A 13,466-nucleotide genomic window follows, 5' to 3' on the forward strand; every position below is an offset into this window, starting at 1 on the left:
AAAAATTGTCAAATACCCTATTGTCACTACGATATTAAAATGTATGGGAACGTTCATTGTAAACGAGTTTGGGGCGTACAATTTAGCAGCTAGTCTTTAATTATATAAAAGAGTCTAGTTTTATAATAATTAGCACCAGAAAAGGCCGAACTTTGCTCAGAGTAGAATAATATTGACAACCCCAAGATAACGGGCCAAATCCACACGTTTCCTTTAAGGATATTTTTTCCCCCTCAGAACCCCCTTTTGTACAAGATTGTCTTGTACAAAAGTATAAAATATATTAAATAAAATTGTTAATAATATTATATTCTAGACTTAAATTGCCTCAAAACAACTTGATTATTTCTTATCTTTCAGTGCGAATGTGTGTAGGTGACGTGTTTGTAATTGTGAACAGTCATGTCTACTGGCAGATGTTTACTGTATAATAATTACGTGTCGCTATAGTGTGTATGTGAGCGCAGCACGGGCGTGCGGTGTTTCTGCGCCCGGCAACTACCAGGCGCGCAGAGCTCCAAAGGAGATAGCACTATGTGCAGCTGCGTGTGCGAGGGAGACAGAAATACGATCGATACAGCCAGTAGCGTAACAAGCTTGTGGCGAGTGTTACGTGCGAGTATTTACCGTCGTATTTATCGTGATATTTTAAGTCTAGAAATTGTTTACACTACACGTACGATACGGATCGTGACAGTTCGATGGTCCAGTAGTGAAAATAAACAAAGTTTACATTGCTATTTTGACATAAGTAGGCGTCACGTTGGTTTCAAGGTACGTGGATAAAAGTTTACGCAAAAAGTATTACATAAACCAACTATCTGTATCGTTGAAAATGTATCGAGTGCCTACAAGTCTCTAATCGATATTTATCTCGCCAGTATTCGTCCAGTCGACGATGGAAGAGGACACGCTTATGGAGCATTCTTTTTTATCGAATGATCAAAAAAACTTGAAAGAATTTATACTTTTGTTAGAAACACTACCGGAGGTATGGGACGCTTCAAATGCTGACCGTCATAACAGAGCAAAAAGAGAGAAGGCCTATAAAAAATTGCTGGAAATTTATAAGAGAATTAAACCAGAAGCTACAAATAGAGACGTAAATGCTAAGGTTAACTCATTGAAATCTAACTATAGAAAAGAGTACAAAAAAGTAATTTTAAAGCAACAAAGTACTGGAGTTGATGATGCTGACATTCCAAAGTCTTGGGTATTTCATATGCTCAGATTTTTGGATAAAAGTATAAAGCCCATTGATATGGTAAGATTTTGTATTCTATCCAGAAAGAATCCATCGTATGATTCGTATGTTGATTTTTTTTAATACTATGCAGTTTAAAAAACGTGAAATAGCCCAATCGTGTAAGCTACAACATATAAGGCAACCTAGAATTAATTAAAGTCAGAAATTTTTTCACGCCAATGTTTAGGGAGGGTCAAAATAGCTTAGATCCAAAAACTTGACCAAATCCGACCAGTGCGTTAGCCGCCATATTGGTTCGAAGGTCATACCTTAATTTAGCCTAATCTTCTTTATTTTTCATTTTGATGACATTTGGTCTAGTTTTCGGAGTTAAGGTACTGCAGTTACGCATGCTCAAAAATAGCAAGCTTATTAGCGTGCTTAAAACAAGCATGCTGTTTGAAGTCGATACATGTGCAAGTCTGTCAAGAAAGTGAAGAAGTTAAAAAGTGGCAACATCGTAGTGTCATCCCTTTTTTCTTAGATTGATTTGAAAGTGATGAGACTACGATGTTGCCACTTTTTATTTCTTTACTTTCTTGACAGGCCATAAGCATGCTTATTATTATAGTGCTCCTGCTGCGAAAAACATTTTATGTGTTTGTAATTAATATGGTGCTTAAACTACGCCCCTTAAAATTAAAGTTTTTTTTTTCAGAACTCTATTGATTCTAAATTAGATGAATTCAAAATCAAAGAACAAAGTCAGTCTTCATTTTCTTCTATGGATGAACCTGCGCCACCTCCAAAAAAACTTAAGAAAAATAGGCCAGTAGCAGGAAGGAATGATCTTCTCGAAAAAGCCTGCCACCGACCTGAGAGTCCATCAGTGGTGAACATAGATCCTGCTGCTCTTTATTGGACTCAGAAACTGTATAAATTAAACCCAACTCAAAGAGTGTTCGCCGAAAAGGCAATTAACGATGTTCTTTTGGAGGCTGAGCTAGGGACACTGACCAGGGACTCAGTACAAATTAACGTTGGACGTCCAGAATTTATGTTTGTTGCATCGCCAACGAATAGCGAATAATGATTCAGACAAATTGATTCATAGAAAGATGGTGGATCTACATTATTTGGTAGTGCTATATTGTCAAATTATTATTGTAAAGATCTGTTGGCTAGACTTGAAATAACTCGGCTGAATTACGTAGGTCCGCCAACTGTCTTCGAATTTGCCGTAGTAACCACAGTCTATTACATCTCCGGAATCATGATGCAGCATCACCTCAAACTGATTAAGGTTTTACTTCAATGTATGACGATAATGTTATATAACGATTAACGAGTAACGACTGGTGTGCCTTTAATTTCATGATCAAAATACAAAAATATACATAAGACTCGTTGAGAAAAGCTATACTACATTATAATATTATATTATATTGAAGGGTCGCTTCTCTCTACATAATATTATCAAGATGAATAAGTCTGAAATTAGTTTTAGATATTTATACTTACTGTGATTCGTAACAATAAACGATTATAAACGTTAATGATGATTTTTTTTTATCTTTAGATATTCCCGTAGGATTTAATAATATTAAACCGATATTATTATGGTAGTTGAGTATCACCATTAGATAACGATAATTATTATCATCGATATTTATCGGAATAATTACTCCGATAAATATCGAGCGCGTACCATGATTCGTCGTAATAAATGAGGGTTGTCCGTTGTACACTGACCTCTAGTGGGGTTGTATGCCGCTTATGGCGCTATGCAGCCGTCAGGTATATTGTGTCAAAAGTCGTGTCAGACTGAATGTCAGACAGTACTAAGTCGAAGCGCATCGACATGCGACTCACTAATTTTCACAAAAGCCTTAATTATATGTGTACTGTAACAATTAATAATAATATTTAAATAAAATAAAATTTTAAGGGGGTCCATAAACGGCGGAGTTATCGTTAAACATAATATATCCACAGCCGAACATAGAACCTCCTCCTTTTTGGAAGTCGGTTAAAAAATTATAATTACACCGGAAGAGTACCTGACACCAGACGACTGACGAGTGACGATAGAACTGTGATAGAACCAATGATAGAACTAGAACGGAAGCCTTGCCAGTTGCCAGTGCCCTTACCCTTAGCCGTGAGTTTTGTTCGTATTGGATTGGTACTGGATCTTAATTTTTTTTTGTACGAACTACGATATGAACTTAGGGTTTGCATAATTTCTCGGTGCAGTGATGAGAAATGTACCCAGTTTCGCTTGAGCCAGGAAGGCATCAATGAACTGTCATAAAACATATTTAAACGTAATATTATGGCTTGTCAAAGCGCGCCCGCTTCGCTTCTCTGCGGGTGATTTAGAGCGCATTGTTGGTAAACTCTGCAGGGCTGCCGACGCGGGGGCTAAAAAGATCGCTTTGAAGAATCATGATATGAATCTTAATATGATTCATTTTTCTAAAATCGCAAAATGCAACTCTGCTTGCAATTCATTTCTGTATTTTTGTACTGATTTCACATTTGTCAGTTTGACAGTTTTGACAATTCATTTGCTAAATTGATTGAGAGGAATTGCTAAATGTGACCATTTAAGCCTCGCTGCTGCAACTATCTTTCATTTCTTTCAAATAAAACGTATTAATACACGTCATAAAACCTGATGTTATCACCTTAATATTTTTTTTACAATTTGAATTTTGATATGTCATCATTCTATTCAAATACAAAGTTTTACAATGTTAAATCTTGGTCCTGATCTCATGAATTAATTTTATGTAAGTATTCAAATAAGATAGGAGAGGCAGCCCTGACCAAATGCACATGTCAACCCCCTCAGACGGAACACATGGTGCACGGCTGTGTCAGTGCATTTCGAAGATTTTAAATAAGTATTTCCCATATCTTCTAGTACCTACTTATCGATGTCGATAAAACAAGATAGTGTTTAGGGTTCCGTAGCCAAATGGCAAAAACGGAACCCTTATAGATTTGTCATGTCTGTCTGTCTGTCTGTCCGTCCGTATGTCACAGCCACATTTCTCCGAAACTATTACAGCTATATTATTGAAACATGGTATTAGTAGATGTAGTCTAGGTGATAGATTTTGATACAAAAATGGAAATATTATTAAAAAATTTAGGGCTCCCCATAGGTACAAGTACAACTGAAATTTTATACGTGGGAGAGCCATGCTTCGGCACGAATGGGCCGGCTCGACCGGAGAAATACCACGTTCTCACAGAAAACCGGCTTGAAACAGCGCTTGCGCTGTGTTTCGCCGAGTGAGTGAGTTTACCGGAGGCCCAATCCCCTACTCTATTCCCTTCTCTTCCCTTCCCTACCTTCCCCTATTCCCTTCCCTTCCCTACCCTCCCCTATTACCTCTTAAAAGGCCGGCAACGCACTTGCAGCTCTTGTAATGCTGCGAGTGTCCATGGGCGACGGATGTTGCTTTCCATCAGGTGACCCGTTTGCTCGTTTGCACCCTAATTTCATTAAAAAAAAATGTTTCATCTAACCTATGCGTGTGGGGTGGGGTACTCATGGATTATTATAGATCTTCAAAAATCATATACTGAGGTTTCTAATATCATTTTTTTTCTAACCTGAATAGTTTGCGAGAGAGACTCTTCCAAAGTGGTAAAATGTGTGTAACTAACTTCTAAAAAAATTTGTGATGTACATTACTATAAAAACTACCAACGAAAATTGGTTTGAACGAGATCTAGCAAGTAGTTTTTTTTATAAGTGCGTCATAAATGGTAAAACTTAATTTAACTTTCATTAAATCAACTGAAATTTAAAAATAAATCAAAAACCTTTTAATTTCATAGAAATAAACCTTATTGCTGCTGCGGAACCCTTCATGGGTGAGTCCAACTCGCACTTAGCCGGTTTTTTTTTCTTATTCTAATAAGAAGTAAAGTGTTTTCTTAAAACGTTCCGTTCGTATTTCAAACTTTCCTGACAATTTTTTTTCTATTCCATCATAATAATATGACCAAATTATGTTACCGAATTGAATCACTAACATTAATTAATAATTTGTCATGAATTATTTTAAATACGAAAGTGGTCATTCAAAAGCTTGTTATCGTCAAGACAAGACTACGGCAGTGTGGTGTGGGGTCTAGGGGCGTGACGTTGTGTGACGAGCGTGACGGACACGTTGGGGTGGAGCCGCTTTTTGTATCCGAACTACCAGGCTAGCATGCGCCCGCGAGAGGTACACCTAGGTCCTAGAAGTTTAGATGAATATAAGTACTATTATTTTATAGCATAGAGCTAGACTGACGCTAGACGCTAGCTCTGCGAAATGTAAAGCCACTTTTTTATGCTCGTATTATAATACCTGTTTATTGATTGCTCAAATGAGTATAAACATTCTTAACTTTCTTTATAAATACATAGTAGTTTTTCAGCACACTAGATTAGGTCGAAACCTAGATCTTGTGAATAATGTTACCTTGGTTTATATCGGCATTTTTAAAGTAAATATTTGGAAGTCGAAACCTCCGCCCACACTTGTTGCCGTCGTAATTGAGTTCTCCACTGAGCCGGCGGAGTCTTGAAGATGTATAGCTCGTTATTATAGCCTTCATCAGATTAGCCGTTACGTAGGCCGTAGCTCGTACTCTATGGGAAAATTTCTTCATACAAAGATGCAATCATTGTTATAAAGTATACAACTTATATTTAAAAAAAACGATCGTGTGAGTTAGACGCTTTATAAAATTTGATGGCGTCCAGCAACAATTTTTGAGGAGCTTATATTGCAATAAAAACGCGATATTTTTATGATATCTTTAATGTTTAATCAATGTTTAATTAAAATAGAACAAGTGCGGATAATTATATTGAATAATTAATCAATAATAACTTATGAAGATGAATTATGTACTTAATTTATTCCTTAAAATTATAAAAAGTTCAAACCAACAACCTCAAATCAGACTCTCGATACATCTCTTAATGATACCAAGAACCGTGCAGGAAACTTACTGAGCTTACAACGAACCGATTGAAAAGAAGTTTCCTTTGGGAATTTTAGGAATTTTAAAACTGTCAATAACTAAGCGGTCAAAAATTTTACTAATTTACTTAAACAAGTTCTCTGTTAGATAGGTACCTATTGTCTATACAGGGTGTAACAAAAATAAGGGATAATACTTTAGGGTGTGTACGTGTTCCTTGTAGAGAGTTCACTGTGAAAGTAGCAGCGCTGAAAGACCAAAATTTTTTTTCACTTTTGTATGGGGAAACTCGTGACGCTCGGGCCCTTGCCCATACAAAAGTGAAATATTTTTTTCCTCGTTCAGAGCTGCTACTTTCACAGTAAACTTTCAACAAGGAACACGTACACACCCTAAAGTATTATCACTTATTTTTGTTACACACTGTATAGTCTATACAGTATATACTCTATTTAAAGTCTAAGGGCCTGTTCCACCACTTTCTGATAAAGTGCCGAATAGGCTATTCACAACTTTTTTGACAGATTCTCCATACTTGATCTATCAAGTTAATTGGTGGATAGCTTATTCATCACTTATCAGGAAGTTGTGAAACAGGCCCTAAATGATTATATTTTATCCTTGACTCTTGCTCTTGACAAAGTAACATCCCCTGACATTAATTATGATAACTGTCGTCTGTCTAAAATCTAAAATATATTATAACTATGGCCATAGGGGACCAGATTTTGCATTTAAAATGTAACGTTAAACAATACAAAAACCTGCGCACGAGTCCATTATAATGCATATTAAACGACCACTTAGCATATAAAATATAAAAATAAACTTAGACATTCCGTTTAGTCTAGGTCTTGTTTTGTACCTACATTTACTAGGAGTACATAAACATGTGGAGCTCCTTAAGCACTAGATTCTCGGACTCGGACTACAAGTACCGCGAGGTCTAGGTACCATTTGTGAACTTTACTTAATCCTGAAGGCACTCGTGTGGCTATTATTTAGTCGCATTCGTTAGAGCGCTAAACAATCACCGTTTTAAACTAGGTAAATAACTTTCTGCTCTGTTCATTTAGCAAAGTGCACTGCTTCTATTTTAGTTGAGTGTCAATTTCGGTCTAAAGTTGCTCAATGATCATAAAATTTGTCTGAAATGTATTGTTTTACGCTATGTTTGACCCGGATTCCGAATGGGTGCCCCGTGCCATAAGAGTTGATCGTAACCGCAATACAGGACCAAAGTAAATCAACCTATTTTAATAAAGACCTAGTAACAAAAACCGGCCAAGTGCGTGTCGGGCCACGCGGACATTTATAACGTGTTTTACACTACTAACAACATCATCTCAGTTACCTTCAAAGGAATTTTAACGAAAAGTTCCTATATACTTCGCCGAATACATTTTTATTTTTTATTAGTTGATCGACTATTACTCAATAACTTATGAAGTCTTCTTAGCCGTGATAGTTTTCCTTTTAAATTCAGCATATTTCCTACTCCCGTGATTTTTTTTCACATTCCCAAAAGCAACCGTTTAGCTGGTAGAAGGGACACTGGACTCTAACGATTTTTTCCACTTTAAAACTTAATATTTCACAAACGGATCCTTGAATTGGAAAATGATCTATGAATACTCATAATATTTTTAAAAACCTATCCAGCAACATCCCACACAATGTGGTCGCGTCCAGCGAAAAAAAAATTTCATCCGCTTGATGTGTATTTGATTCATTTTTAGGAAAAATGCTGTATATGTATACCCCGGGAGAGTGCCGCAGGGTACCTATAATATCGAACTCTCTAATACTAAGCACTGGGTTTACTATAACTTCTACCCATGATGTCCTAAGCTTCGTCTTTGGCGGGACCATTGAAATTCTTAAAACTACTACAAAGTACAACCTCGCAGACACAAACTCTGCGCTCTACATAATTAAATTTCCAAACATGCATATTTGACAATACTAGAGATCGCCCAATGGTCGACATTCGACCTTAGTTTCAAAGACATTAGGACTACTACCTATATATTTTTGTAAAAAATATTGAATTTATCATTTTTTTCAACTCTTGTCTCTGGGACTTAGCTGATTTCAGACTGGCCGTGTAAGCAAATTGACTAATACCTAGTATCTAAGATTCAATAAAAAAGACTATAATCCATTTTCAATTTGTCAACTTGTTGTCAACAGACTTCAACCATAAATTAAAGAGTATAATTCGTATGTATAGGCTTGTCACTCAAAAATATGTCATTTCTCATGTGTGTGTGTTGTAGTGTGTGTATTGTTTTATTTGTTAAAAAAATGTATGATAAAAGCATAATTCCAAAATAATATTAGTTCGATGCACTCCATCACCATACAAACTATAACTGTGCAAAATTTCACGCACCTACGTTTCCCCATTTTTCGTAAAAAGGGTTACAATGTTTTTCGTTCACGTATTAATTTGACAATATTTATTACTAGATGTCCCGCGCGGCTTCGCCCGCGTAAATTAGGAATTTTACGGAAACCGTACAATATTTTCCCATAAAAAATAGCTTATGTCCCTACTCCCTTCACTTGGTCTACTCTATATCTGTGCCAAATATTGCCATAAAAATTGCTCCAGTAGTTCGTAATTTCTAATATTTCCCCGTTTTTGCCACATTTTCTGAGTTTCTTCGGTCGTATTAGTCTTGGCGTGATAATATTATATAGCCTTACTCGATAAATGAGCTATCTAACACTGAAATAAGTTTTTAAATCGGACCTGTAGTTCCTGAGATTAACGTGTTCAAGCAAACATATTTACTCTTCAGGTTTATAATATTAGGTAGGTACTTATAGATTTTTTTTTAATTATCGCTTGACAAATTACTCGCGCCTCGATCTTAAAGACTATGAAAAGTACCAATAACAGGGTCATTATAGGCTCATAAGTCATAACCATGGGACGATGCATGGTATAATATGGTAGTGATAATGATGATGATGAATGTAATTTGCATAGTAGCATATGCTTTCCGTTCTTAAAACAACACCGAAACTCCCAAACTTGTATCTATAAAGAATCAGGAGTTCTTTCAGCGACTTCCGAACCACGGTATACCAGGTATACCTCGGTGCAAAATCTTACTTGTTGGTAGCATATGCTTAGAATACTTCTCACGAATCCGAAGTCACCACAAGTTTCCCCATAAATTTTGAGGAGTTCCCTCGATTACTTATGGATCCTTCATCAGATCACCACTTTTGTGAATATAATACCAAATTGGGATATTACCCTATATACCAAAAGGAAAATTTTGAAAATCGGTTAACAAACGACGGAGTAATCGTTGAACATAAGAAAACGAACATAACATAGAGTCATCGAACGACGCATAGAGTCAAGATACGTTCGACGCTGCTATAGGTAAAAGCGACGACACAGTATCATGTACAAGAAAAACACCGTTTATCTCCAAAAAACAACAAACTAAGTTTACAAGAACGGATAATCCTCTAATGCAACAAAGTATCCGAAGAGTTTCGAAGAAATGCGCGAGCGAAAGCCGGCGCCCGCAAAAACTTACCGCGCTAATACAATTGAGCACTCTACTCCTTCGGGATAGTTGTCAAAATACATCAAAAAAATTGTTTCAACCCTTATCTCTAATCGTTTACTTATACGATTCTCTTGCCAGAAACCGGCAATGAATTTATGCATGAAGCGGTAGAATTTCACTGGCGGGACGTGGGATAAAGGAACAATAGTCTTAGTTTTAATCTCGGCTTTTTTCGTGGACGAGATCCAGTCTGCGTGCGGGAGCCGGGAGGCTGCCCCTCCCCGCTTCCTCTTCCCGTCGTATGACACGCCGGGATTGCGTGGTTTTTTCGTTTAAGTCCCGCAGCCCGCTCCTTTGAATCAGATACTTGATACTGTTATTTGTTTTGCTTGTCTTGCATAGGTATTTCTTTTTTTGCCACTTGTCTTTTCACTTTTGTGTCTCAAGTTTTTTTTCTTATAATTAAGGCATAATTTATAGTTAACTATTTCATACAAGAAGTGCTTGTTAGTAATATTTACTAAGTATATGCACTAGAGAGTAGAGAAGAGACATACAATAATTATTTCTAGCAGTACGTAATATAGTGCTCTAGGTCTCAGGCCTTAGCCCTCACCTTTCCTATTATAGTGCAACTAAGTCTAGATACTTCATTTGTCTTAATTATTTTGCCATTAGCCGTCAAATGTTTATTGCCGATCACAAGTTAAGAAAATTGCGGTACAGATAAAAAAATACAAGGAAGATACTTGTGTGAAAGTACTAGATGTACTTTCTAATGTCGAAAAGATCCAGACAATTCTTGTCAAACTTGAAAATTAATTAAGTAAGTAATCATTATTACTCTGAGTGCAGCCGTTAGACATTATTTATTTGGGCAAGTATTTTAAGACACACTAAATAAGGTTGTGACTTGTGACATCTCTTCCGCCCTCCTGTTTGGTGACAATTGTGTCCTATTTCAGGCACAGGACATGTCTGTTACAGGAATAGATGAGGTGAAATGAGCAAGATGAATCTCAACTTGAAGTGATTTAAATGTAACGTTTTCTAATTTCTTACAAATCTTCCAGTATAGCCACCAAAGACAGAGTATTATTTCTATTAGAAATAAGATTTTTTTATTCAAGCAAAAATTGTAATAGATTAAATAATAGATTATATAAATCATATTTAGTGAGTCCACAAATAACAATTCAAATAAGTACAATATGTTTGAGCAAAACGCATTTAAATACTAGCTACGAAAGCTTTTCTGGTCTGAGCTTTGGGTTTCATATTATAACGTCGTTTTAAACATTAAGTAGCAGCTTTCTTATAAGAATAATTTAATTTTAATGTTTTTACTTTACACTTCCTTTTCTATACCTAAGTAAGTATATTTTTTTCTTCCCAAGATTTTCTATTCTTAGTAAAAACGAGACCCTATTTCTAAGACTTCGTTGTCTGTCCGTCTGTCTGTCTGTATGTCTCCAGGCTGTAACTCAAGAACGGTAATAGCTAAGGAGTTGAAATTTTCACAGATTAGGTATATAACTTATATGTTGCCGCTATAACAACAAATACTAAAAACAAAATAAAATTAATATTTAAGGGGGGCTCCCATACAACAAACGTGATTTTTTTGGCCTTTTTTGCCCTATATCAATAATAGCAATAGCATACTTGAATTTTTCACACAATCCTTAGTTTTATGTGTACTTTAATATTTGATAATAATATTAATATTTACTTAATAAAAAATTAAGAGCGGCGTCCATACAAAAAACACAAAATTTGGCCTAATTTTCCCTTAATTTATATAAAATATAATTAAATAAACCCTTCATGTGCGAGTCCGACTCGCACTTGGCCGATTATTTTAATCTTCAGATAGCGCCTAACGCCTTGATATTCAACATAGCAATCATAAGATCTGGTTTATGAGGTGTAATAAAATGCTGATTACTGGCTAGAAATTATTTGAAAATAAATTCTGCACTAAAAAATATTTTTGTGGCATAGTAGTTACAACTTACAATGAAATGATAAAGTAATGCCTATTTTTTTGCAATAAAGATTTATATTCTTTAAAATTTAAATTATAAATAGGTACTTAAGTAGATAAATACTAAATATTTCAAGCACTTTGTAATAAGTACTTATAATTTTAGTTACTAATTACTAAATTCTAATTAATGTATCTTTAATTCGCTTGGTCAATTATAATTTCTTGATAAGTATATTCTTCCCAAAAATAGATAAACCTAACTGTGAATTATTGAGATTTAAATAAAAGATAAATCTTTAATTAAACAGATTTTTTGTACAGTTCCCTAAAACGTCGATTGTGACCGTTATTTTAAAGTTTTAAAATACTTAAATGAAATAATTTATTTACCTAGTTGGATGTTAACTAAGTACTTATTATTATAGAAGCTGGCTTTATTTGTCAGGGATTTTAAACATGTCCAAAAATAATAAAGACCCAAGGAATATTTTGATCCTAAATTTCGTTATACAGTATCGACTATCGGTAGATTAACTTAGTAGAAATAAAAGAAAATTGATTAAGTATTATTATTCCGATTAAGTGCTCAAAATTAATTTACCTTAAAATTAATTATGTTACTTATTACTCTTATTAGATATTAATTAATAACTCGTTTCTCAATTAAGTACCTATCTAGGACCTAGGTATACCTACGTCCAATTTGTGTGCACCTGAAATAAAATTTCGCTTACCTTATATTCGGTGTCCCCATCTCTACAGCATGCCCAAAAAATTGTCCGGAACTGTACAAAACTAACACCACCGGTTGTTCACTTCCAAGAAAAAAAAAACAAAATTAAAAATTGAATAATTTGAATTTGCCGCGTTCGCGCGTATGGAACACGCACGGTCAGCGCAGGCGCGCCGGTTACCAGTGAACTAATATCCAGCCTCCGGCGCGGGCGCACAGGAATGAGTCGCCCCACCACGGTACCATTCATGAAAACCGCCGCTGAATGGGAGCTTACGCGGGAGCTTTTCGCCGCCTGCGAGTTTCGATTCGCCCATTTGATTTACGACGACCATTTACGGAAAATCATTATGAAACAGTAAAGACAAGGTGATTGATAAGTAGACAATTCATTCATAAATTCATTTGCTATACAACTTTGTCTAACTGGCCGACTGGGGTAAATGAGTCATAGGTATCACAGAATATTAACATTTTGTACTTCATAAGATAAATAATTAAACTAGAACATGACTAGAACGTAAACGAATCCCTCCGAGGTCCAACGTAAACATGTTTAACGTTTACATTGAAGGAGAGGAATGATGTCCTTTGGATATACTTAAATAATAAATTCCCGTATCATTTTATTACAGAAATATTAAATGTTTATGTGTTACCTAACTATGTTTTTTTAAGCATAGTTTGGTACTGTAGGTACTAGGTAAATCAAATTTTAATGAGGCATACCGCATAGGTATTGTTACATATAATACAATAGAGAATGTGCTGCGTCCGAGCCGCGTGGTCTTAAATCTTAACCTTTCTCAATATTCTGTTACTTATGCAGACTCAAAATGGTATTCATGTTCAGTCTACATAAATATTAATCCAGTAGGCAGGTATAAAGCACGTTTTCCAAAGACTACAGAGCCCGACCTTTCACCTACATTGAAAACCCAGGCCAAAACTTCCATTATCTAGACTAGAAAATTCCTAGCGGGATTCCAGATGCTCTGAATGCTGTTTTTGTATTTTTTATTTATT

At 35.5% G+C, this 13,466-nt stretch overlaps 2 protein-coding genes across 6 annotated transcripts in view; one reads left to right on the forward strand and one right to left on the reverse strand.

Moving 5' to 3' along the window:
- LOC121726671 (papilin-like) overlaps positions 1-12,610 on the reverse strand; it is an 89,591-nt gene extending 76,981 nt beyond the window's left edge. For all 4 annotated transcript variants that reach the window (XM_042114131.1, XM_042114132.1, XM_042114129.1 and 1 more), the window contains exon 1: positions 12,442-12,610. In XM_042114131.1, the coding sequence (XP_041970065.1) occupies positions 12,442-12,461 (20 nt within the window). In that variant the 5' untranslated portion in view covers positions 12,462-12,610. The remainder of the gene's footprint in view (positions 1-12,441) is intronic.
- LOC121726675 lies at positions 608-2,594 on the forward strand. Of its 2 annotated transcripts, XR_006035565.1 has the most exons (3): positions 608-774; positions 882-1,264; positions 1,905-2,594. XR_006035565.1 is itself a non-coding variant. In XM_042114137.1 (2 exons), the coding sequence occupies exons 1-2, from the start codon at positions 899-901 to the stop codon at positions 2,274-2,276; spliced, it is 738 nt and encodes a 245-aa protein (XP_041970071.1). In that variant the 5' UTR covers positions 837-898; the 3' UTR covers positions 2,277-2,594. The 2 variants fall into 2 exon arrangements, 1 of the variants encoding a protein (XP_041970071.1); XM_042114137.1 differs by lacking the exon at positions 608-774 and having other exon boundaries at positions 837-1,264.
- Positions 12,611-13,466: the final 856 nt, after the last annotated feature.

The sequence above is a fragment of the Aricia agestis genome, chromosome 4, assembly GCF_905147365.1.
Source record: "Aricia agestis chromosome 4, ilAriAges1.1, whole genome shotgun sequence".
Lineage (NCBI taxonomy): Eukaryota > Metazoa > Arthropoda > Insecta > Lepidoptera > Lycaenidae > Aricia > Aricia agestis.

Excerpts from the sequence above, each read along its gene's own strand:
- LOC121726675 (XM_042114137.1), top strand. The coding sequence starts at position 899 with ATGGAAGAGGACACGCTTATGGAGCATTCTTTTTTATCGAATGATCAA. Across the intron at positions 1,265-1,904 it reads GTATAAAGCCCATTGATATG|AACTCTATTGATTCTAAATT; the intron begins GTAAGATTTTGT and ends TTTTTTTTTCAG.